This window comes from Hesperophylax consimilis, chromosome 1 (genome assembly GCF_061612785.1).
Source record: "Hesperophylax consimilis isolate HC1 chromosome 1, BYU_Hcon_1.0, whole genome shotgun sequence".
NCBI classification, from domain to species: domain Eukaryota; kingdom Metazoa; phylum Arthropoda; class Insecta; order Trichoptera; family Limnephilidae; genus Hesperophylax; species Hesperophylax consimilis.
The window spans coordinates 40,409,251-40,434,875 of NC_142836.1; the positions used below are offsets into that span (position 1 = coordinate 40,409,251).

Sequence of the window (25,625 nt, forward strand, 5' to 3'; positions counted from 1 at the left end):
ACCACTGGCAACCAGACCACCGATGGCAACGAGATCGCCTGTGGCAACCAGATTGCCAGTGGCAATTAGACCACAAGTTACATTGAAACCAAATCTGGTACCAAAAGTAAACGAAGCATCAAAAACCCCCGTGGCACCAAAATCACCCGTGGGACCGAGGACACCTTCAGTTCCCAAAGCTCCCTTAGTACTTAGATCTCCAGCGACTAGAAGACCGATCGTAGCGATGAAAGCACCCCCGGCACTGAAGGCTCCAATCAACACAAAATTCAGCGATAAATTCGATATAGATGACGACGATGACGATTATAAACCCTCGAAGCACATGGAAAACAAACAAAATCACATCAAATCAATTCTCGTCAAACTTTTGCAGCGAAGTGAGGACAACCGTAAATTCGCTGAAATTCTCCCGATTCTCAAAGTTATGTCCCCGGCGCAGAGGCTAGCCATGGCCTCTCTTGTCACCAAACAGATGACGGCTGATGTCAAAAACCCAGGAATGAACTTGGCACAGGTGAGGTATTCCAACGTATTAATTGATAATGTGTAGGTGTATCCCCAGGTACATCCGGTATCTTAATCACCTCTCCTTGTGTATTCATGTTAATATATTCGCAGCGAGTAAAGCTAGTTTTTTTATGATTGCAGGTCAAGTCCATGTTCGGAAATAATTCCAATATCACAGCTGACCTAATGCTCCCAATAATGCTAGATATAGCAAACTTGTTCCGAGCGTTTAAAGATTACCAAAGGAAACAAGATGTAGCCCCCGAGGCTCAATTTCTGAGAAGATCATTTCCTGATGCGGGAGAATCAGAAACACAATCTGGAATTGCTGATTTAATATCTTATTCGGTTCTTAATCTCGCACAGCTTCCCTTGTTAAACAAAACTGGAATTAATCACGGTAGTATTGAGAAAACTAACGACAACAATGAAGATTATAGCGACGATGCTGAAGAGTTTTTGTCGGAAAATGGGAACAATTCAACTTCAGACCATTTGAATCTGTTGGAATATAACTTAAGCAAATCAAACGGGAGCTCCAATTCATCGGAAGACCTACCAGTAGCAGAAAAATTACGAAGGAATGGTATGTGATTTTTTCCCACAAATTTTTGATTTCCCACAATTGTTACCACTAGATTATGCATAAGTTTATCGTCAAGTTCAAATATCTTCCAAATAACAACAGCCTTATTGTGAAGGTGTGATATGGAGCATCTAACTAAATGTTAAATGTATTGTGTCGGAGATTGAACCATTAGTCTGAGAGAGGAGTAGATAGGTACCTACTTAATATTACGGATTAAGATACGTACACGTAGGCGTGGTTATTTAGTATTATTAACGTACCGCGAGGGAGGGGGAAAAATAATTTTTAATATTTTTTTTGACGGTTACTGTGAAAACAGATTTCGAAGATTGGGGTAAAACGTTTGCAACAAATATGTAACCCTATAATATACGAATCTATTTATTTTAAAAGAAAGACATACATTCCCGGGTTACGATTAACTCAACAACATTTGAAAAATATCTATGCATTTATTTACTCAGCCACTAACCGGTCACTTCATTTTACAGAAAACTAAATAAAATAGCAAGTAGAAGAGGGACACGGGTAATAGGTACCCACTTCTATAAAAGAAAACATTAACTTTCGTTTAACGTGTGATCACATCCTTTACGCAAAATACATTATTGAATTTACTCCGAGTTTCATCCTCATGCCTCGTTAAATTATTGAATTTACCCAGTGTTTCATGCTCATGCCTCATTAAATTTTTGAATTTACCCCGTGTTTCATGCTCATACCTCGTTAAATGATTGAATTTACTCGCGCGTTTCATGCCCATGCCTCGTTAAATTCGTGAAAATTTAAAGTAAATAGGTTAATATGATGTTTTTTATTACATACGGCTTTATTAAAAACTTAATTATGATAGCTTTTGTATTTGCGCGCCTAGAAATTAGTTTTCTTTACAGACCCTTCGAAAACAAGAGCTAATGCGTACATTACGATAAAATGTATCAACAGTTTTTAAAAACGTATATGTATACAGGGTTATAAGGGACGTACTTAACTTACTGGTGATTCCTGATATTATTGGAATTAAGAAATGTAAATAAAATGTTGGACTCACATCAAATCAAACTTAAGATCCCCACAAGTTTCTTTACCTCCAAAATGAAACAAAATTCTATTGAAATTAGTATTTATTTTGGTCATTTCCCGATTTTCTCTTTCGTTTAGGCTTTAAGAATAGTCTTTTTTGAAAATTTGCTGAGAAAGAAAACGAAATGTAGCACGTTCTCACAAGTATTGTAATTTTTTTCAGTATGGTTGGATGTTCAAGAAATGCCCATAATCCCTGCATTTTCCCAGCGAAAACTGTGGTTCTCCCCACATTGAAAATATTTGAAATTCCCCGCAATTTGTGGAATTCTTAATTAATTGGCAACCCTGAAGTGTAAATTGTATAACATAGATATATACTCACGTAGAGTGGTTGTGATGAATCATTAGATTCAGTGGTACCAACCAAACGGCTTGTTTTAATGTGATGGTGTTTTATTCATTTTTAAATGACGTATAATGATAGAAATGATGTATATATAAAAATATATACTAAAAACTTACATATTCAGAATCAGCGTTTACTGATCAACATGAATATCATTTTTTCACAGGAGTAGGTACTTTTTTTAGATAGAATTTTTTTTTACAGAAGCGCCCTGTTTGAGAAACCTGCGTAAAAACCTGTTTTTCATTGTATTTTCATTAAAAATCCCTTGAAGTTTCACGATTTGTAATTAATATTACCTTATATTTAAACCATGATAATGTGTCAGGTCCGCAACCCTGGGCACGCTGGCCGGTGAGTCCCCCGTACCGGCGGCCGGGGGGCCCTCCAGTGGGACAGGGAGGGCCAGGGGGCCCCTACCGGCGCCAGGAGGAGCTCCGCTCCGCGATGAACAACCTGCAACGCTGTAACCTCTTCACGGATTCTCTGTGTCTGGAATCTAAAGATTATCCCATGTAAGTTGAACTAAAATTATAATTAACTCAAAGTTATTGGTTCAATAATTTGAATATATAATAGAGGCAGATGTAATGTTTAAAAAGGTATGTGGAACACGTTTAATGTAAATAGGTGCAGATAGAATAAGTTAAATATGTAATAAAGGCAGATGTTATAAGTTTAATGTATAAAATTGGTATGTGGAATACGTTTAATGTAAATAGGGGCAGATGGAATAACTTAAATATGTAATAGAGGCAGGTGGGATAAGTTGTATAAAATAGGTTTGTGGAATACGTTTAATGTAAATAGGGGCAGATGGAATAAGTTAAATATGTAATAGAGGCAGATGTAATAAGTTTAATGTATAAAATAGGTATGTAAAATACGTTTAATGTAAATAGGGGCAGATGGAATAAGTTAAATGTGTAATAGAGGCAGGAGGGAGAAGTTTAGAAGACCCTTGAAAATCACTGGATATTTTAATTGAACGATTTGTGAAGCTGAAAGAATTAAAAATACATGCATTTGCCTTTTGCCATTGCCTTTCATAGTGCGCTCAGAAATTTATGAAGAAAATTATGACATCTGTCAAAAATTTTAACAAAATAAATAATCATTTTTTAATACAGAATTAATTAAATTATAATAATTTTGGTATTTACTTTATCGCTTGTCTGAATCGTTCCCACAATTATTTCCAATTTTTAAAATCAATTCTTATCCCAGTTCTAGAGTTCATTTTACCCGAGTTACACATAGACACAGATATAAATTATTGCCAATTTATTAAAAAAAAACTTTTCAAATTATTCGTATTGCGGTTAAAAACGGGACTGAATGTACTAATCGTTTATTAGGACACGGCATGCTATCCCATTTTTAACAGGACTTTAATAAATCTTCAATTCTCATTACTCTCCGTGCACCACAATTTTAATTATTTCTATAGATATCATGTACGGCGATACACTAACTTTCTACTTCTGTTGACATTAATCAATTGTCATTTTTTAACAATTGACCTGATTTCTTGTATCTTACTAATTAATTTTGAATGTGTGTTTTCAGTCACGCAATAGCAGCCAGTATTCGCAACAATCCGAATGCGATGGGGGCGCTGCACTCTGATTTTCCGGGCATTTCCGCCGACAGCACCATCGACGGCGTTTCCTCGAAACAGGAAAACAAGTACACCCCGGAACACTACTTTAATAATGTTAACAGGTAGGTACCTACTTTTTTTAGCACGGCTACATAGGTATATTATTGACTATTTTCAACAACCTAATAAAAAAATCAATTTATGAAAGAGAAAGTTGCCATAAAAAACATAAGTACCTACATACCACAATTTAAATTCAACTTATTACAGTCGAATTCCGTGGGTAGCCGTGAGTCATCTTAATTGAATGTTTTTTTCTTAATAAAATAAATACTTCCATAATTATCCTTCACACGTCTTAGCTGCTTGAAAACGAAAAAAAGAAAATAATCGGAAAGTTGAATTTTTTCAAACAAACACAAATAAAAATTGAACACGTATGCGTCCTTTCTAAATGCTTTCCGATTCCCGGTAGTGTTCATTGTGTCAAACATAAATAAACCACTCGGGTGTCGAATAAAGTGGGAAGTGAATGAGACAAGGCAGAAACAAATCAATTAAGGGCAGATATCCTTATGATAGACACTATAAGGCTGTCCGAAACATTGTCTAAATAAGTAGAAAGCGCAACACGGCATAATACCCCAAAAATCAATCACTATAATTTTACTAGATACTATATAGTTATTCTTTATTCTATGCCTGTAACTAACTTAATTCGGATTGTTGTGATTCTCACCATCGAAAAAAGGCGCGAGCCGAGCCACAAATGACGGGAAAGGAACGATAATGGGACTGGGACACGGTCAAGCGGCTTGATCGCAAGCACGTAGTTTATTGTCTATGGCACTTTGTGACAAGCATTTTGACCGTGTACCGAAGCTGGCTTGCAAGCATTGCGCAATTCTACGTGCTTGCGGCGGGGCTTGATGCGAATTTATATTTTTGTGGGAATAGACAAACGACAATAGACAAATAAATATCACGTATCATAAACAATGATATAAATTGAATAAAATTGTTATAAAATAGGTACTTAGTTATTGTTTTTGTGTTCAATTTGTAGAAATCCATCTAATTTAAAAATTCTTGAAGTATTTTAGTATTTTTTAATAATTATGACAGCGGTTTTCAAGGTCATTAATAATCAAACTGTAGAATAAATAATTTTCTGAATTTTCAATGGAGAAAACATATTTTTTGTATGAATACCGCACAAGATATTCATACAAAAAATAGCTGGAGCCTGTAATACACTTTGCAAATGCTCATGGGTAAAGCGGTACCTTAACTTGTACCATTCTTGACACCAAATTCGTTTCTTTTTATTATTTTATTCAAACATAAAGCTAACGTAAGAGCCAAGAACGCTTTGTCTTTGACAGATTCCATTTTGCCGCGAGTCACGAATGAGAGGAAGGCATAGAAGTACATATACATAGACCACCACGAAATCACAGGAAGGCGTGGCCATGCTTGACGGAGAGGCTTGATGCGGGCTGTCAAGCCGCTAAGCATAGACAATAATAGACAACAATAGACAACAATAGACAAAAAAACTACGTGCTTGCGATCAAGCCGCTTGACCGTGTCCCAGTCCCTTAACCGCAAGCGGCGTTTCCCGCCATTTGTGGTTGCTTCGTTCCTTTCTCGGCAGTTCGGCTTGCGTGTTTACGCACCGAATTGGTACTTTGGTTTGTGAGAGTTCAAATGAGTGAACCTCTTCAAATTATTGATAATCCGGTTAAAAACCGGTTTGCAGGCCGTTTCCTGATAAACTTTAGTAAATTCCTAATATATCATAACGATAATATATAATGACGATAATATATCATGACGGTAATATAATAATTACGATAATATATCATGACGATAATATATCATGACGATAATATATTATGACGAATTGCGAAAATATTACGATTTTCATGAACAAGAGTCCGACATCCTGATAATATATTCGTCAAAGTTTATTAGGAAAGTTATTAATCATTCGTTAAGACCCGCCCGTTTTTAACCGGATTACGAATAATTTCAAGAAATTCTTAATAAATTAGAAAAACTCATTTTTCCCCATGTATAACGATGACGTCACGTACGACGTCTCTCTGGGTCTACTATAGATGGCTAACTTTAACTATTTTTTTTTTTTTTTTTAAGTCGGAGGCGGTTTACTTACGTTCCCCGCGAGCACTTAGGCCATAGGCCCATTGTACTATCTCTCATTTTACCTCATTCCCTTGCCAGTAACCCGGTCCCTTTTATGAAGTTCACCAGGGCTGTCATTGGATATGTGGCGATGTCTTCTGGTTCCACACTGTGTCTTCCCAGGTATCTGAGCCTTATTCCCATCAGAGCGGGACATTGGCACCATAGGTGAATTGGTGTCTCTTCCTCCTCTTCACATTTCCTACAGATGTTGGTGTTTTCCACTCCCAACAGTTGCATGTGTCTCCTGAGATGGCAGTGTCCCGTTAATAGTCCTACCAGTTCCCTCAGTGAGTTTCTGTCCATATCGAGTAGTTGCCTGGTTCGGTTAGGGTCCGGTCCGTTTATGAGTACTTTAGATTGCCTCATTCCGGGTGCCTTCTTCCATTCCTTCCAGTGTTGGGATTTGACCCACCTCTTGATATGTAGTTTGGTGTGGCAAGCTGCTACTCCTACGGCCGGCTCGGATCCCGCAAGTGGTGCTTTCGCCCCTTTCCTTGCTAGTTCGTCAGCCCGCTCGTTGCCCTCAATACCTTTATGTCCTGGTACCCAGAGCAGGGTTACTTTATTGATGGTCGCCAGTTCTATTAGGATAGTCCTGCATTCCATCACCAGTCTGGAGTCGCATCGGTTACTTTCCAGTGCCATTAAGGCCGCCTGGCTATCCGAACATATGTTTATGTTCTTATTTCTGTACCCGATACTCATATTCTCCTGTGCGCAGGCTAAGATGGCTGTCATCTCAGCTTGAAACACAGTGCAGTGCATTCCTAGAGGTATACTGAGTTCCCTCTTAGATCCCTGTAGACAGACCCCAGCCCCTGTTCCTTCCTCCATCTTGGACCCGTCTGTGAACCAAATTAGTTCCTGTTTGGAGTTTGGACCTGGGACCGAGTCCCATTCCTCCCTTGTGGGGTACGTCACTTTAAACAGCTGTCCGAAGAAGTATTCGGCTTGCTTGCCGTCCTGCTTCATCCCAGCCGTCGGACTAATTGCCCTCAGTCTTATTCCTATTTCCGTGTGACTGTTTCTGGGCAACTCTCCTCTCCATTGGCCATTGCAATGTAACCTGTAGGCTGCCGCCATCGCCGCCCCCTCTATTTCTATGTTTAGTGGGGGTAGGTGCAGCAGCACTCCCATGGCTAGTATTGGAGTGGTTCTCATGGCTCCTGTGATGCTTCTGCATGCAAGTCCCTGTATGTGATTGAGTGTGACCATCACTGTTTTCAGTGTTGTTCTCCTCCACCAGACCAGGGCTGCGTGCATGATCCTTGGTTTTACAACGGCTTTGTAAAGCCATTGCATCATTTTAGGTTTGAGACCCCACGTTCTGCCGCAGATTCGCCTAGTTGCCCACATCAGAGCACAGGCCTTTCTGCCTACAGTTTCCACCTGGTTTTTCCAGCTCAGTTTGGCATCTATGATGACTCCGAGGTACTTAACCGTGTCAGAGGGTTCTAATTCCTTTCCATAGAAGGTTGGATTGCTCCATCCTTCTAGTTTCCTTTTACGCGTAAAGATTACTAGTTCTGTCTTGTCTGGGTTGACTGACAGTCCTGTTTCTTCACACCATTCTTCCACTGTTGCCAGTGTTGACTGTATAAGGCCTCGGGTTGTGTCTGCATCCCAACACCTTATTATGGTTGCAATGTCATCCGCATACCCTTGCGTATATAGGCCCCTGTTGTTGAGTTTCCGGATGAGGTTGTCCACCACCAGGCTCCACAGCAAGGGTGATAAGACCCCTCCCTGTGGACACCCTCGTGTCACCAGCACTTTGATGCTTACCTCACCCCTTGTCACCGTAAGTATCCGGCCTGAGAGCATGTTCCTCAGCCACCTTCTGGTGGTTTTGTCGAGTCCATGTCTTTCTGCCGCTTCATAAATGGATTTAATAGTGGTGCAGTTAAATGCTCCCTCTGTATCCAGGAATAGCCCTACCGCCAGTTCCCCAGTCGCTTGTGCCTGCTCCAGTTTGTACACCAACCTGTGCAGTGCCGCGTCGACTGACTTACCTGCTTGGTAAGCAAACTGTAACTCGTGGAGGGGCTTCTCTTTCAGTGCCCCGTCCCTTGTGTGCCTGTCCATTAGCCTCTCCATTGTCTTCAAAAGAAATGAGGTGAGGCTAATTGGGCGGAATGCACCTGGTTGGTCGTAGTCAGCTCTCCCCGGTTTGGGTATGAACACTACCCTTGTCTTCCGCCATGGTATGGGGATGTATCCGAGGGCACAGCATGCCCTCAGGATCTTCGTCACCGGAAGTAGGATTGTATCTAGGCCCCTCTGTAGAAGTGCTGGAAAGATTCCATCCTCTCCTGCGCTTTTAAAAGGGTCAAACCCTCTGATTGCCCATTTAACTCTGGAGGGAGTAACTATTTTAGCCGCAGTGTCCCAGTCCTTACCTTCCCGTGTAACTCGGGCTGGTGGTGGACCGGTATCATCTGCTTCTAACTTTTTGTAGCCGGGAAAATGTTTCCCCAGCAGTACCTCCAACTCCTCCTCCCAACTGTTGGTATATCCTCCATCAGCTTTTTTGAATGGGCCTTTTGCTGCCCCTGGGTCTTTTGCAAGAATTTTTTGGATTCTTGCAGTTTGTGGAATGGTTTCCACCTCCCCACAGTATTTCTCCCAGGAGCATGTTTTGGCTTTCTGGATTGCCACCTTGTACTCTTTCTGGTATTGCTTGTGGGCATCCCAGTTTCCTGACTTTTTGGCCTTGTTGAAAGCTTGCCTTACTATTTTCCGTAGCTCCTGCAGTCTTCTGCTCCACCACGGTGTTTTGTCCCTGGTACTTGTCTTCAGAGGGCAGCTATTTTCGTATGCCCTTATCATTGAGTCCCTTAGTACTTCTACTGCGTCCTCAATTTCTTCGGGGCAGCCGTATTTAGCTGGGAATCTTGTCATTCCTATATTTAGTTCCTCCGAGTATCTAGTCCAGTCAGTTGCTTTTGGGTTCCTATATGTATCGGTCCCCGTTTTGCTTGTTTCTCCCTCTAGTTTAAATTCTATGTGTCGGTGGTCCGACAGGGATGGTTCGTCCGATACTCTCCATCCTGAGACTCTCAATGTTCCTAGGGTCAGGTCTATCACCTCCTGTCTGTTACTTATAACGAAGGTGGGTTCCCTACCTCTATTAAGAATCTCAAGGTTCACTGTCATCAGGTATTCCAGGAGGTCCTGTCCTCGTTTGTTGATGTCCGTACTCCCCCACACAGTGTGGTGCGAGTTAGCATCTGCTCCGAGTATCAGTTCCCTACCCTTCTCCCTGCAGTCCTGGACGAGTCTCGTTATTTCCCTTGAGGGTGGTGGTTCCACAGAGTCATAGGGCATGTATGCTGATGCCACAACTACTTCCCTGCTTCTTTGGTCCAGCGTGACCTGTAGCTTCACAGCCACTAAGTCCCTACTGCAGTGTTCGGGTAGCAGTGTGCCAGGTATCCCTCTGATGAGAATACAGGCCCTGGGTCTGTCCCCCGACTCGTTATAATAGATTAGACCTTGGTTCATGTTTAGTCCTCTGACCTTCCCCCTATAAGTCCAGGGTTCTTGGATCAGCGCGACGTCCACACTGTCCCGGGTGACTCTACTGCTAAGCACTGCAGTCGCTGCCGGACTGCGGTGCAAGTTTATTTGAATGAACTGTAAGTTTTTAGCCATTACTGCCTAATCCTTAAGTCATTCTTCCTCCTATTTACGCTCCTCGGTGTTAGGAGAGCGCACCGTGAAAGTGGCCTTCCTTATCCCGACATGCGCCGTCATCCCCATCTCCCTCAGCACCTTCACACTTTCCTCGTCCACACTCATGATCAGGCGATACATGTTCTTATCCCTGATCGAGTCGTGGACGATCCATTTTTTTGTGTGTAGCCGGGGAGTCTGGTTCTCCAGCAGTTGTAGCAACCTCTCGGTGCTTACTGCTCCATTTTCGGGGATTACTGCCCTAACCTTTACGTACTTTGGCAGTTCCTGCAACCCCACCACCTCCAGGTCACAGCCCTGCCATTTCCGTATGGTCGGCACCATCTCCCTTAGCCATGTCTCTGACTCCTTGTCGGAGCAGGTCATTTTCAGGACGCCCCTCTGAGTGAAGCATTCGTCGAATCTGGGTTTGAACTGTCCCTTTGGGATGCTCAAAATCAGATCCGCGGCCGCCTCACTCACGAGGGCCTCCTGCTTTTTTGTAAATTCTTCCTCTCTGTTTCTATGGACGACAGCCACCCGAATTTTATTTCCAGCGGCTTCCGCATAGGTAGCAGAGGTGAGAATTCCTCGGGGCTTTTTCCTGGTATTTCCTGGTGAAAGCCCCAAGGGTTTAGGTTCCGGTGAGGTTCTTCTCCTCTTCCCGGCCTTCTTTTCCCCGGACGTTCCAGGTTGCTCCCGGTTACCTTGTGCGGTCCCCGTTAGCTTCCGGTCTGTCCCTGGTTTGCTGGTTCCGGCCTTCGAGGTCCCTGGTTGTCCCCAGCGGACTTTTACAGTCCCTGGTTGTTCCTGGTTTCCTTCCTGCCGCCCCTGCTTCTCTCTTTTGAGTTTTCTCCTCGCAGCCCCACTGAGTTTCTTATTGATGTGAATTTTTTTCACACCGTCTGACAGGGACTTTACCTTGTCTTCCTCAGCGGTGGTTGTTGGAGTAAGTCTCTTCTTTAAGTCCCCCCCTCTCCGCTGGTTCCCCGAGGGCCCCAGTTGGAGTCGGGGGTTCTTAAAGAGGTTATTTTCCAGGTCCCCTGATGGTCCCTGCATTTCCACGTCTGGATCCCCTGGGGGATCCCGCCGTGTTGCATCCGTCGGAGGTCCTTCTTTATGGTTCCCAGAGGGCCCCTCAAGGGAAGAGTCCACCAGGGTGGTCCCATCTCTCCTCTCCACTTCCTCTTGGTTCCTCAAAAGCCCCAAGAGGGATGAGTCCACCGAGGCGGCCTCAACTCCTCCTTCCACTCCCCCTAGGTTCCTTAAAGGTCCCTCGTCAGTGTTGTTTTGGTTTTTGTTTTTACAGTCCATATTTGGTCCCACGAGTATCTAGGGAAATAAAAGGTCCACCCCAGCAGAGCCCCGAATGCCGGGGTAAGGTCTGTATACTCCGAGATGCGACCTTGTGTCTCGGAGGTTTAACTATGGTTCAGTAAAGATTATTTTTTCAGAAGTTAAATCGTCGTGTTTATTTTGACTTTATTTTTTTCAATATTATAGTACCTGCTTGATGAAAGTTAGAAAAAAGAATAATCGTAATTGGGATAGTGAAGTTTCTTCGACCAAATTGAATAGTTGATTATTTTAAAATGAAGTAAATGGTTTGCGAGGTCTCTGTTCACAGAACTACTAGTATAAATATATTCTGGAAAATCGGTGGTTGTACATTTATTTTCCATATTGTCATATTTACATATTTTAGTACCTAAGCTTAGTGGGTTTTTACTAATAAAATGTTTAAGAAGTAATAAATAAATAAAAGCCGTTTCGATTTTCAGGCGAGAGGACGGCCTCATAAAGCCGGCGGAGGCGTCAGGATTCATGTGCCCCAGTTTAGTGAAGTACGCCCGCCCTCAAAAAGCGCGCGCCACTTCGGGCCAGTGGAAATATGTCGTCAATACGGATGACCACACGCAGACTCTGCGACTGGAGAAGTGCTTGTAAGTTAATTTATTAAATACACAGTTCAGATATTGTTCAGCCATCGTTTGATAATGCCAAGTTCTCTTTTTCAAACGAATGTGAGATTCTTCCCGAGTAGGAACTTTCCAATTAATTGATTGTATTTCGATTTTTTCTATTACAGACAGCCCAAAGAATCCTGCACCTACCTGACGGATAACTTCAAATCCAAATGTGTTCAAATTTACAATTACCATCGACTCCTTACCTGGGATAATACCAACGGATTGCACATGGATATTTTCAAGGTATTTACTTACATTTGAGTGTAACCATGTTTCATTGTAAAATAACAAATTTACAATTACCATCGACTCCCTACCTGGGATAATACCAATGGATTGCACATGGATATTTTCAAGGTTGAATTGAACATTTGAATGTAACCTTGTTTCACCATAAATTAACAAAATTCTAATACAATTGTGTATATTTTTTTCCAGGTCCCGACGTGTTGCTCTTGTCACATAGATGGATATAACGTCGCATTTCCCCCGCATGGCAACCGACCAGCAGAAATGACCTCGGAACATTTTCCAGGCGAAGATCTCGCCGATACAGAAAGGAACCCTTTCGAATCCGTCCAACATCCCGTTCGTCGCCCTCCACCTCAAGACGTTTCCTCCGGATTGAGAGAGTACCAAGAAATCGCCTCTCCTAACTTTAATCGACAGCCAAATATTCATTATAAGCACAAGCCAACAGTTTATGAACCCCATTTCCCTAACCCTAAGCCATTCCCTAATATCAATGACAACTTCCACCCGGACATATTTCAACAACAAGAGAGTAATAATATAAGAAATCTCGTAAAAAAGCCTCAGAGGGATCCCAACACCCCTGTGTTGCCAAGCTTTTTGGAACCCCCAACCAAAACCATAAATAATCAAGTTTTTATAAAGTCACCTGATGCCAACTTGAAATATAAACAATTCGGCGGACCCCATCATAAAAGAGGGTCTCCCGGGACAGAAAATATAAAGAGACCAATAAGAAAGCATATCAGAAAGAAGAATTCTCAAGTGGAAGATCAACAAGTCGGTGCATCAAATATTCAAGAAAATCCTACAATAATCAACACGGATTCATTCGATGGCATAAATGACGCTTTGGAAGATTATGAAACATCATCTGAAAATGATCATATCCCTAAATCTCGTACTTCACCTGCTAAGGAACATCCAAAACAGAAGGCTCCCACGACGACGGAACGACAAAATCCTATCGGTGTAAAGCCTGATCGTGGAATGGCTATTCTAAAAGACATATCCTTAAACAGGCGTGTGAATTATAATTACCATCCAATAATAGACTTCTTTGAAGAAGGGAAAGGAGAAAAGCAGGCTGAAGATCGGCAGGACACCGAATCGTTTAGATACGTGGATAGTGAAGAATCCGATTGGAGACCAATGGCAGGACCAGTGGCATCAGCACTCAAGGCTCCCTCTTCTGCAAATCCGGCTTCTAAACATTAGTTGAAGTATTATTATTTATTGGTATGAATGGTGCGATTATTTATAAGGATGAAAATAATTTTAAAGTGTGCATTTGAACATTATTTATTAAATACTTTTTTACCAGAACACATTCTGCCATTTTTTTAAATTATTCTAACTGATTAACATTTGTACCAAACAAATGTAAATTTGTTACCGTAAAAGTAGTTAGGTACCTCCATCATCTCACCACTCTAAAACATAAGTTTAAAATAAATTAACTCATATTTATTACACAGTCAATGCAAGAAAGTCAGTTTCCAATTTGAATTCATACAGCTTTTTTCTTTTGAATTTAGAATTAATCGGTCGATCACAGAATCTGCTCAGGTGACAACGCAAATCTTATTTCCCAAAAAACAACGCCCAAAGTATATTATTATTTGTACCACTTTGTAATCGATTATTTTTACAATCTAAATGTAAGCTCGACATTTAAGTGTAGAAAACAAATGATGGCGCTGCAATCGTTTTCTAGGTTTTAAATGGCAACACCAAGATGGCTCATAGGACAATGAATGTATGTTAAAAAAAAAACACTTCAGCCAAAATGCATATTTCATAACGTATTTGTATTTTCAAAAATTTTGCACAAAAAACTGTAATTTAAATGGAAGTAAAATAAAACAAAACAAGTCTTAAGTGGGCGTTTATTTCGCTATAAAAACGTAGGTACAAAAGGTATTTAAAAATCTGAGTCTATTAATTCAACACCTGACATGTAATTATTATCTTCGTCCTCATGCGATTCTTCTTCTTCCGTATCTTCATCTTCATCTAAACGTATTATCAGTTCATCGATATCATCATACAGAGTACTGCCTCGTGCATAATATTCTGCCTCAATTTTCATCACGTGTTTGCAACAATTTTTCCAATCATCAGCACTTATGCTATTAAAAGCATTTTCTGTCAGCTCTTTTATATTGACCGTGTTTCCAATATTCTGAGATGCAACTTTTCGTTTGGCCTGTGCCCAAATTAGCTCAATCGGGTTAAGGTCGCAGTGGTAAGGGGGAAGCCTTACAACCGTGTGACCATGCTCTCCTAATACTTCATCAATATCATATACAGGCTCTGGCTTATGCATTTTAACCAGAGCCAACAATGATGGTTTCCTTAATGAATTGTCAAAAACAATGTTGTTATGTAATAACCATGCTTTTATGTCATTAACTCTCGTTGAGGTTGTTGGTGCCTTGTTTCTCACAACACTGTGATAAGGCGCATTATCCATGACAATAATGGAGGGCTCTGCTATATTGGGTATGAGCTTCTCAACAACCCACTTTTTAAAATTATGTGCATTCATTTCAGAATGGTAATCCTCTTTTTTGTTTGTTCCACTAAAAATTAATAGGGCATTAGGGACAAAACCCATTTCACTTCCAGCGTGAACAATGATCCAGCGCTTACCTTTTGAAATATCGTGTTGAACTCCTGTCACATCCATAGATTGCCAGCATTTCTTTAGCTTGTAGGATGAATGGATATAACTTTCATCCAAGTAAATAATATTTTTTTGCAGTTCTTCAGGTAAATTTCGGTTATCCATGATAATTTTTAAGTAATGCTCTCTTTTCGCCGCAATATTTGTTTTTTCAATAAGAGCACTTCTGTTTGTTTTGCACTTTTTATAAACAAAGCCGATGGAATGCAAAATTCTTCTTAAATATTCCCGGCTACCATCAAATCCAATGTCTTCTTTGAGTACAGTTAGTAATGTTCTTAAAGTTGGGACTTCTTTTCGCACTATGTAAAAAAAATGAATTTTTTGTCGAATGGCACAAATATCAAAATCATCCAACTCTTTTTTAGGGCGTCCTATTTTCCGTTTTCCCGGTGTTTCAAATTTTCCGTCTGCCTTTTCCCCTTCCTTGACGATTCGTCTTACCGTTGATTCAGATTTTCCTGTGTGTGAAAAACATCATTAAAATTAGTATTATAGAAAAAAATTATAGTTAAAAAAACACATACTAGATAATATTCATTTAGAAAGAAAGAAAGAAAGATAAAATTAAGAAAAAAGTTACTTTTCTATGAGTTTAAAGAAGTTGCAAATTTTTTTTTTTAATTGAGTTATTCCCTTTTTCCTGTGGCCTCATATGAACTGTCAAAAGGAAATGTCAAATTCGGATTGTTAAGCATAACCTCAAATCAGATTGTAACGGTTATAATCGCTCGAAAATTGGCATAAATCTTCTAATACTAATGAAATTTATTAAAAAAACTATACTACGTACCAGTCATTTCTGCAGTTCGTTTGTAAACATCTTCTAAATTAGATAGGAGCATCTTCGCGCGATATTCGGCTAGGCAGCGTTGAAAAACGCTGTATATAACTTCTCTTGCACCACTACGTATCGGATTGTTCATTTTAATTAAATTCAAACAATATACAGGCAAACAATGAAAAAATAATTATTAAATGAGCGGATCATACACGGATTTAAGACAGTAAATCGGAGCAACATGACCATAACATGACAGACTCAGACAGACATACGAAACGTCATAGACAAAGCAACTAATTCGGTGTTGCCATAGTAATGAAAAATTTAGTTCCAATTTAATACATTTCTAGACATGCTGGATTCACTGTATCAATGTTTGAAAATAGTCGATCATTTGAAATGGAATTTTCGATTTTGTCCATCACTATAATTATCCATTTTGACATTCCAACCATAGAAATATTATTACGACACCGACAGAATCAGACAGAACAGAATAGAAAACAGAACTGAGATTCAAGAGACGTCAGTTGTCAAAAATTGTGCGTCAATTTATAAGGGAAATTATCTCTCTTATCTTCCTGCATTTTAGGTGGTCTTAATCACCATTAAAAAATAAAATGTCAGTGAACTTACCTGAGTGTCCGGCGAGCCTGAAACAAATACAACATTACTTGAAAACTGCCAGCGAACATGACAACCGAGACCCAGTTGTTGCTTATTGGAGTCGACTACACGCCCTTCAAGTTGGGTTGAAGTTGACATCCAAGAAAACGCCGGAAGAAACCAAACTTCTTATGGGTAAGAACAATTTTTGGTTTATAGTAACTGGCTTAATACCAATATTTTTTGAAAGAAGACTTTGATTCACCTTAATTACTATATAGGACAACTATATTTGGTAATTATTCGGGATCGCTGGACACGCTATTTTTAAAATGAAGCCTTTTTATTCACATTAATTGCTATAAAAAGCAACTATCTGCATTTGGGAAATTTTTTATTTTAACATTCTAATTTTCAATTCAATTAAAATGAAAATTCTCTTTCGTTGAATGGGATGATAGCCATTTACAAGCGTGTTAACAAATTACTCTATATTTTTATTCACATGGGGGGAGATGGAAATACTATCTCTTTACGAACATATTGATTATTTGCTAATATTTCTGTAGGTCAAGATATTGCGCAATTGTAAATAGAAATTACATGCTTTTTTAGATAATTCGTAGTCTCACTTGTTCACTCGTCCTCTAATTACTAACAATATAACTGTTATTGGTAAAATTTCTGTACTCCGCTTTCTTCTAAATATGCCCAAATTATTGAAATAACGCTTCGTTTCAACTTAATTAGTACAAGAAACAATTATTTAAGGGATAATGAAAAGCATATACACAGAATAGGTTGGTTATTAGGTTGTTAGTTTGGGTTGTTTAAATAATTTGTCCATATTTAGGTTAAAGCCTAATCGATAAACTGGTCAATTTCCGCTGCACGCATAATACACAAAAAAATTATAAATAGCACTTGGCTTCAAGTTAATCACCACAAAAAATAACTATTTATGTCGTGGGGAAATGGTAAAACATGCAGTTCCATTTTTTCTCAATCGAAGTTAAGTTTGAGGGTTAGGAAATACACATAAATAATTAAAATAACCCAAACCAACACCCAGAAAACCTATTTTGTCCATGTTTACTCAAACCCCTGACTTAAATAGTTGTCTCCATTTGATATTTAAGTTGAAATCAAGTGTCGTTTTTTTAAAGACTCTTTGTATGCTGCGAAATTCGACAACTTTACTGTGGAATCTTTCAGCAAATAAGATTAAACATGGTGTCAAAACACGAGAAATATCCAGGGAATTTAAAAGTCTGTACCCTAACTCTTTGAAATACACATACAAGTGCGCATGTACAGGCTCACAGAATGCCTAGGAAACATACTCAATGCACTTAAAAATAGGAATTTCAAGGGAAAAGGTTCGGTAACTTCCCCCTGTCTACACAAAATACTATGCCCACTTTTAGTACATGACCTGTAGACAGTCACTCACTCTCACTCGGGTTTAAATGCGTTAGAATGCTATAAGGAATGCGGAGCTGACTTCAATTTGTCCATACAAAAGTTAAAATTTAGAGCGTAAAAATTACCCCAAATAAATTTTTGTATTTGGGTATATTTTTCTATAAGGCTTAGTATATACTGCGATCAAACGCAGCAGTTTTGGAATAACCAGAAATGCCAAATTGCATACAAACACTCACTGCGGCTGGCGTTTTTACTTAATTCTATTTTATGGTGGTACTGAAATAGAATTAAGTAAAAACGCCAGCCGCAGTGTGTGTATGTACGCAGTTTGGCGTTTTCAGCTATTCCAAAACTATTGCGTTTAGTGGCTGTGCGTGCCAAGCCTTAATGTTAATTGTTTTTATATTTGAAGAATTGATTCATTTTAATGAAAGACAAAGATTTGACTATTAGTACTAGATTTTGAGAATGTTCACAGGTAGGGATCATCCCCAGTGTACCCCCGTGAAGAACTACCACTGAAAATAATGATACATTTGTGTACTAACAGATACTACTACGCACCTCACACTCTAAAATTAACCCAATTGTCAGACTCAGTTAACATAATTTTCTAGAAAAGAATCGAAAAAAACATTTTCAATGGTAAAGTGAGATCTTCACTGCTTTTGTCATAATTATATTGTGTGAGCCTAGATTCAAACATAAAGATAAATAGTTCCGTGATTAAAGCTCTCATTAAATGTTAAAACTTTGTAAATTTCAGCTTTAATGGATTGGCTTGAAGAGCAAAAGAAGACCCTGCAAAGCAATGAAGCCATCTCCAATGAGGTTGCGGCCCAAGCCCACCTGGAGAACTACGCCCTTAAGCTATTTATGTACGCTGACAAGCAAGACCGGGAGGGGAACTTTGGAAAGTAAATACCTTTTCGGCCTTGTTTTATAATTATTATCACTATCAGTATTTTAATTACAGCTTACAAAGTATGAGTCAAATTAATATGAGCTTGTGGAGTATTTGATGAACATGTTTAATTTATTTATTTTAGGAATGTAGTAAAGGCATTCTACACAAGTGGCATGGTCTACGATGTGATGGCTACCTTTGGAGAACTGACTGAGGAAGTCATCCAAAATAGGAAATATGCCAAATGGAAGGCTGCTTATATTCATAACTGCCTTAAAAATGGAGAGACTCCTGTATCAGGTAATGTGCCCAAAAGAATTTTTGTATCATTGTCCAATTTCAGATATGGTTTTTCCAATAATGTGCACTCAGCATGAAAATATTATTATACATAAATCTAATATTTGTTTTAAAACTAATATTACTCCTTATTTCTAGGTCCAATGGTTTCTGATGATGAAGAAAATGAGGGCAATCCAATGCCTTACGGTGAAAACCCGAATGTGCCAACTGTAAACTTAATTGAACCAGGAGGTTCCGACAAGCCTCCCCCAACCATGGGCTTCCAGGCCTTCCCGGGGCCTCCCCAACAGCCCTTCCAGCCCATCCAGCCCATCCAGCCCTCCCCCAACATCCTGCCCTCCGTCCCCCAGTCCCCGGAGACCAATCCCGGTGGCTTCCAACCCTTTCACCCCACATTCACCCCAACTGTCAACCCTAGCGCGCTTTCCCCAACCAACCCCATCAGTCTGACTGCCGACCAAATGACCAAAGCCCAGAAGTATTGCAAGTGGGCGGGAAGTGCCTTGAATTACGATGATGTCAAAACTGCCATTACAAATTTGAATAACGCACTTCAACTTTTGCAAACTGGACACGATCCCGCCCCTTAAGTTTCTCTCGAAAGCTTTCCTGTTTTAATTATTTAGCTGTAGGTTCTTAATAATCGTTGCGATACACCTTTTCTCGTAACAATAACTTGTAGTATCAGTTTATTATTAAATGTCTTGTTTAGATACCAATAAATTGTGTCTCAACGGGAAATTTTGTGATAAGTGCAATGAATGATGCCTTTTATTATTATATACCTATTAATATTGCACATACACATATTTTTTAGATGGTGATGAGATGAAATTAATATATCTATAAAGTTATTGCTAAAATAATCTTTTCATATGTGATCATATGGCTTTAGTTCAACTTGCAAGCTGAAAAACCCATCCCACATATTATATAATAGTTATTTCGTTCGCATTCATTGAATCTATCACTAGTCAGTAGATTATACGGTTGCAGTTTCACCAAACTTGATCATTTCAGCAGCCTGATACCAGGGCCGGCCTGGCGATTTGAGTTGTCGGCTACGGGCACCAACTTGCCAAGGAACCAAGGCGCTGATAATATCAACACCTAACACAGCGATCTTAAGGCTTTTACTAGCACCAGGCGCTGTTCGGCTCATGGCCGGCCCTGCCTGATACTTTGAAACAAGTTGATTAGCGTGGATAAAGGAGTTCTCACACAACCTTTTGATTAGAAAATCGCCCTTCAGTTTTGCATCTCCCATCGGGAGTCTTTCATTCTGTTTAGTTTCTAGTGAAACCTTGTATATTCTCGCTACATAAATCTATGTAAATAACTCTCTATCCTCTCGTTCAATCGTTCTCCTCGAATGTTTGTCAGACTTGCCACAAAGTTGTTAACGTTACTTTTATACTTTCAAGTAGTTCAGTCGACTTTTGTCATGCTCATCGTAGGAAGACATTCAGAGTTAACACCTACGATGCGGGTGTAATAATAACTGTCTAGTTTATCTGAAATAGTCTCATCGAACAGCAATTAATTTATGTTTTTACTAATCTAATAGACCAAATACACATTGATTGATATGTATCTTGGATGGGTGGATACTTTATTTCAGCAAACTAAAGTCATCTTTTATATTCACTTTTATGGATGTGTTATATTCGTGTTTATGAATAGGCAAACAGATTGGTCGCAACGCCGCTTGGATTTAGAACATTACGTGTAAATTAAAAATTGTTCAATCTAAATTATAATTATAAGCATTATCTGCCCGCACGCACTGCGATTAAACACAGCGGTTTTGCTTAATTTTATTCCAGTACCACGAAATAGAATTAAGTAAAAACGCCAGCCGCAGTGAGTGTTTGTATGAGGTTTGGCGTTTTCAGCCATTCCAAAATTGCTGCATTTAATCGCAGTGCGTGCGGGTGGAATTATGAAATAAAATAATATTGTACCCAATATGAGGTCTATCGAGTGCGTGGAAGAAAATATTTATAATTATCTATTTTACAATAAAACACATTTTAATATAACAACATCTTTTATTTATCTATCGCATTTTACAGATTAGGTATTTTAGTCACTTCCATACTATGCGTAAAGCCCCATTCCGAGTCTTTCAAATTAATAAGAACACATTCTAACATATTTGGTATAAAAATCAATGAGAAAAAATATATTATAAGGACGGGTTGTTTCACAAAATTTGAACAATTCATCAAATTTCAAAGTTGATTTTCAGGTTCTGTGAAGGTTCTATTCAAGTTCTTTCATCATTTCACTTTTGTGAAAAAACTGACCAATATTGATATAATAACAGAAGACTAATAGGACCTTTACAGAACTTGAAAATCAACTTTGAAATTTGATGAATTATTCAAATTCTGCGGGGCAACCCGTCATCCTTAGTCCAGGCGCGCACTTATTTCAAAATTCAAAAAAAATCTCCCTAGTGTTATGTCGCCTCGTGTACTTCCTCAAACCGTAATGGATTTTATTTCAGTGACACAACTGTTGCCCGCAACTAAAGTTGCTTGTGAGCGCCTGGACGTTTTTGTGTTTTCTGTTTAAATACAGTATTGCATACTTACCACAAGGCAGACAAGATAGGGCACCACATAAATAAATGTTTATTTGTATCCCTATACAATTATTGAATGCAAAAACAATTTAATTATAGTTATTCTGCAAAATAAAGTTCATAGAAAAAACCAAAGAGTCAAAATCATAAGAAAAATCATGAAATTTCCAATGGACAACACTAATGCACTTTAATTAAAACCAAACTGATCAGAAATTCAGCAGAATGATGCAATCAGACATTTCTTATATTCTGCACGCATGAATACAAGTTTAAGAAAGGATTACTGTATGATGCACTCTATGGCAATCTGAATGAAAAAAAAATGAAAATTACTAAGGACGGGTTGTTTCGAAGAATTTGAACAATTCATCAAATTTCAATGTTCAGTTTCCAGTTATGCGAAAGATTTTTTCAAGTTCTGTTTTTATTTCAGTTCTGTCAAGCAAATAGCCTATAATGATATATTAACAGAACTTGAATAGGACTTTCACAGAACCCGGAAATGAACGTTGAAATTTGATGAATTGTTCAAATTCTCCAAAACAACCCGCCCTAAGGAAGGGTTGTTTAATTTTATTTGAACAATTCATCAAATTTCAAAGTTGATTTTCAAGTTCTGTTATTATATTATTATTAGCCAGTTATTTAATAAAACTGAATTTTTTTTGAATTCTGTGAAACAACCGGTCCTTAGTGTTGGTTATAAATGATTTATTGAAATGTCGATACCTAAAATATTATTATTGTGACAATGCAAATGAAATATTCAGTTTTTTTTATATCCTATTCCACTAAAAACCAAAACCCCGTCAAATTTCAATTAGAGGCGTCACATTATTTTCCCAAAACAGCTAGACATACTGCACTGATTTTCATGTTGAGCGATCACTGGTTTTCTTTCACAATACATAAAATTAAGAGTTTTGTGTAACGGTTGATAAAACTTAATGGATTCGTTTTTGCAGAGTTAATTTCCTAAAAACTCATTCTGCAACCCCATTCAATGAAAATACTTCCTCGAATTTCCAAACCTGGTAAAGTTACAGGATAACTTTTCAAATTGACTTTGGGAAATTTGTTGGGTATCTTCAACTGAACTCACCATTGATGGTTGATTTTGTTCTTTAATATGCATATTTCAAAAGATAGAAAGTTTACTTCATGTTTCGGTCGATTAGTTGTAAAAGGGATAGGTAATTCTAGTAGTAAATAAGATATAGCGAAACAAAGCAGACGAGCAATTAACTCTTTGTAGTTGAATTAAATAGAGCTGTGTGATAAATAAATATTATGAAGGTTAAATGTTAAAAAGCTACTCAAGTCATCGGCATATTAATTCCGGTTTTCAGTTTTAAAATTTGCACTAATCAAATTATGTACTGAAATAATATTGCTTCACCCCTACAGAAATTGTTTCTTTGATATACTTTTATAAGTAATTGAGTCCGCCCGAGTAGTGCAGGTAAACCTGCCACCACAATGTGGCATGCCGATGGATCAGGAATTTACATTAAATTAAAAGAAAATTAATTATACAAGTACGTTTGTGAAAATAAAAGTCCCAATAAAATGTTTACTGAAAAAATCCCTAATGAATACTCATTTAATTGTACAATACTTAAAATAGATGGGAATATAATAAATCCAAATTAAAAGTAAACATTTTCTAAACAGTTAATCACATAAATGATAAATAACCACTGAAAACTCTTTTACGACTGGAAGTTTTTTATGATTTCAACTACTAAAATTGATCATTAAGCTATGTACCTATGCTCATTCATGCTCGATGGTTTTAAGCTCATTCGAACACCGTCTCAACGTGTGTGCCTTATCGCTTTATGCTTTTTTGTTTGATATTGAGCGAACGGTTTGATGCAAAAAAAAGATTTGGGGGCAGCAATTCTTACTCGATGTTCGACAAAAATTTACAATTTGATGGTATATCTATGGCGTCATGTGTCGAGCTGCTCGAGCGTGCGGACGCAACAACGAGCATGATTGATTCCAAGTCAACATGTTTAATCGTGTCAAACTGTCGAGCATAAATGTACATAGCTATAAATTGATTTAAGTTTTATAAATATATTAAAAGATTTGACTGCCCAAGGATAAAAAATAGCGTCTAGTATTATTTAGCATCTTTAGGAGGCTGTGGAGGGTTGGGCGGGTTAGGCCCTCCCATTTGGCTGCGCAGTTGCTCCACGAGGTCGGGGTTAGCCTGCTGCATATGCGCGGCTAGCTGCTGCCCAGCCTGCAGCAAGGCATTGATGCCGGCCGGGTTGTTCATGGCCGGATTCCCGCCCACATTGCCCAGAAGCCCCGACATCAAGTTCTGCATCTCGGGGTCGGCTAACATCTGCGTAGCGACACTCATCAAAGATGGGTTTTGAAGAAGACCTTCCAAGTTCATTCCCGAAGGACCCATATCTACAGCCTGTGATGCCAGTGTTTCCATCGATAAAGCCAAATTATTCTTGTACCCTTCATTTTCAGGTTCTAATTCCAATGCCTTTTCGTAAGCCTGTTTCGCTTCCTTGTGTCTGTCTAGTTTAGTTAGAGATAGCCCGAGGCGTCCATAAGCTCTGGCGTATCTGGGGTTCAACGAAATTGCTGTGTTGCAATCTTTAATGGCTTGTTCATCATTGAGTAAATAAAAATGCGAAGCAGCTCTATTACAGTAAAATATGGAGTTATTTTTATGCAAGGCGATGGCTTGCGTATATTTCTCCAAAGCTTCTGCGTACTTCTCAGCCTTCATTAAGGTGTTTCCTTCATTCTTCAAGGCCTCGGCCTGTTCCTTTGCTTCATCTGTGACATCGTTGCAAACTGCACTTGGATCGTTTTTTTTAAACATCTCCAAGAGGTCAATGGTAGCTTGTGTATCTTCTGGTTTCAGTTCAAACGCAGATTCCAAGCATTGGATTCCTACCTCCAGACTTTCGTACGCATCTGTGTTGGATAGGCCGGCCTCCAATTGAGTTCGCAAAAATGTCACGATACTCGCTACGAGGCGCTTAGTTTCCGACATGTTTAACTGAAAATTATCCTCAATCAATATTAACTTCAAACTCTAATTACTTTTTGTAAAACTTTAGATATAAAAGCACGGTAGAGGAGCCGCCAATCAAATCTGCGAATATTCACAATGATGACGGAAATTGGAATATCTTCTCAAATATTTAATCTATGAGAAATGGGTATGGGCATAAATAAACCAGGGGATTGATGAGTGCATTTTAGTAAAAAATCCAGTTAGCTACTTGGAGTTTGGAGGACGGCCTCAACCGTGTTTTTCTGAGCTGTCCAACCAAAACCAACGGTGTGAATTTTTGTTGTTTGTTTTTGGGGTGTTATGCCATGTTGCGCTAACTCCTTCTTTAGCCGACGTTTCGGACAGCGTTGCAGTGTCCATCATCAGGGCAGATCCGGTAGATCCGAAGATGTGTGCATAACACCCCAAAAACAAACAACAAAAATGCTTTTGGCCGTGAGAATCTAAAAACTTACCCAACGGTGTGAACACTACAGAATGTGCCCCTTCGTTCATTCATGAAACAAATTTTCTACACCCGCGATCGTATAGGTTCTTCTCTCATCTTCGAACAACCCACCTCTTAATTTCCTGTGAACTTTTGTCATCTTCAATAATAAAATATAAAAATAAATTACCGTTTTTACAAATTTTATTCATATAAAATAAAATATATATTTTACTTACCCCGAAAACCTTTTTTTTTCTTCTTAAAAAGAAATTTAATATTTAAAATGTATGTGTATTAAGCAGGGTGTAACTGCACGTAATTAGATTTTAGCCAGCTATTCTTATCGTTTGGAGTAAAAAGGTAGGTGTCATTTTGCTGTTCGATGCTTTTTTAAAATTAAAAACAAAAATATATATCACACTGCTACACATACGATTGCGACGGATCATATGATACACGTACTGTCTCGTCTGTTACCGAGCTGCTGGAACGAGACGGAGCGTGTACCACGTGAACAGCAAAACAACATCTACGTTTTTAACTCCAATATGCTCAGGAATCGCCGTTTAAAATCCTTCGAGTATGTGC

The 25,625-nt window shown here is 38.9% G+C and overlaps 3 protein-coding genes across 3 annotated transcripts; 2 read left to right on the top strand and 1 right to left on the bottom strand.

Annotated features, from left to right (window-relative positions):
- Positions 1–447: 447 nt before the first annotated feature.
- Positions 448–13,460, top strand: NT1 (Neurotrophin 1). Its single transcript, XM_089631353.1, has 9 exons — positions 448–517; positions 652–1,096; positions 2,860–3,046; positions 4,101–4,256; positions 8,272–8,364; positions 11,059–11,298; positions 11,802–11,963; positions 12,110–12,233; positions 12,429–13,460. Exons 1-9 carry the CDS (start codon positions 452–454, stop codon positions 13,458–13,460), a joined length of 2,505 nt encoding a protein of 834 aa, XP_089487479.1. The 5' UTR covers positions 448–451.
- A 2,715-nt stretch (positions 13,461–16,175) lies between these two features.
- Positions 16,176–20,985, top strand: Vta1 (vesicle trafficking 1). Its single transcript, XM_089633868.1, has 4 exons — positions 16,176–16,516; positions 18,516–18,666; positions 18,799–18,956; positions 19,095–20,985. The coding sequence occupies exons 1-4, from the start codon at positions 16,336–16,338 to the stop codon at positions 19,547–19,549; spliced, it is 945 nt and encodes a 314-aa protein (XP_089489994.1). The 5' UTR covers positions 16,176–16,335; the 3' UTR covers positions 19,550–20,985.
- Positions 20,986–20,990: 5 nt separating this feature from the next.
- On the bottom strand, positions 20,991–24,726 carry LOC149426886 (small glutamine-rich tetratricopeptide repeat-containing protein beta-like). The gene has a single exon (XM_089633879.1). It carries the CDS (start codon positions 24,581–24,583, stop codon positions 23,684–23,686), a length of 900 nt encoding a protein of 299 aa, XP_089490005.1. The 5' UTR covers positions 24,584–24,726; the 3' UTR covers positions 20,991–23,683.
- Between the last annotated feature and the right edge of the window lie 899 nt (positions 24,727–25,625).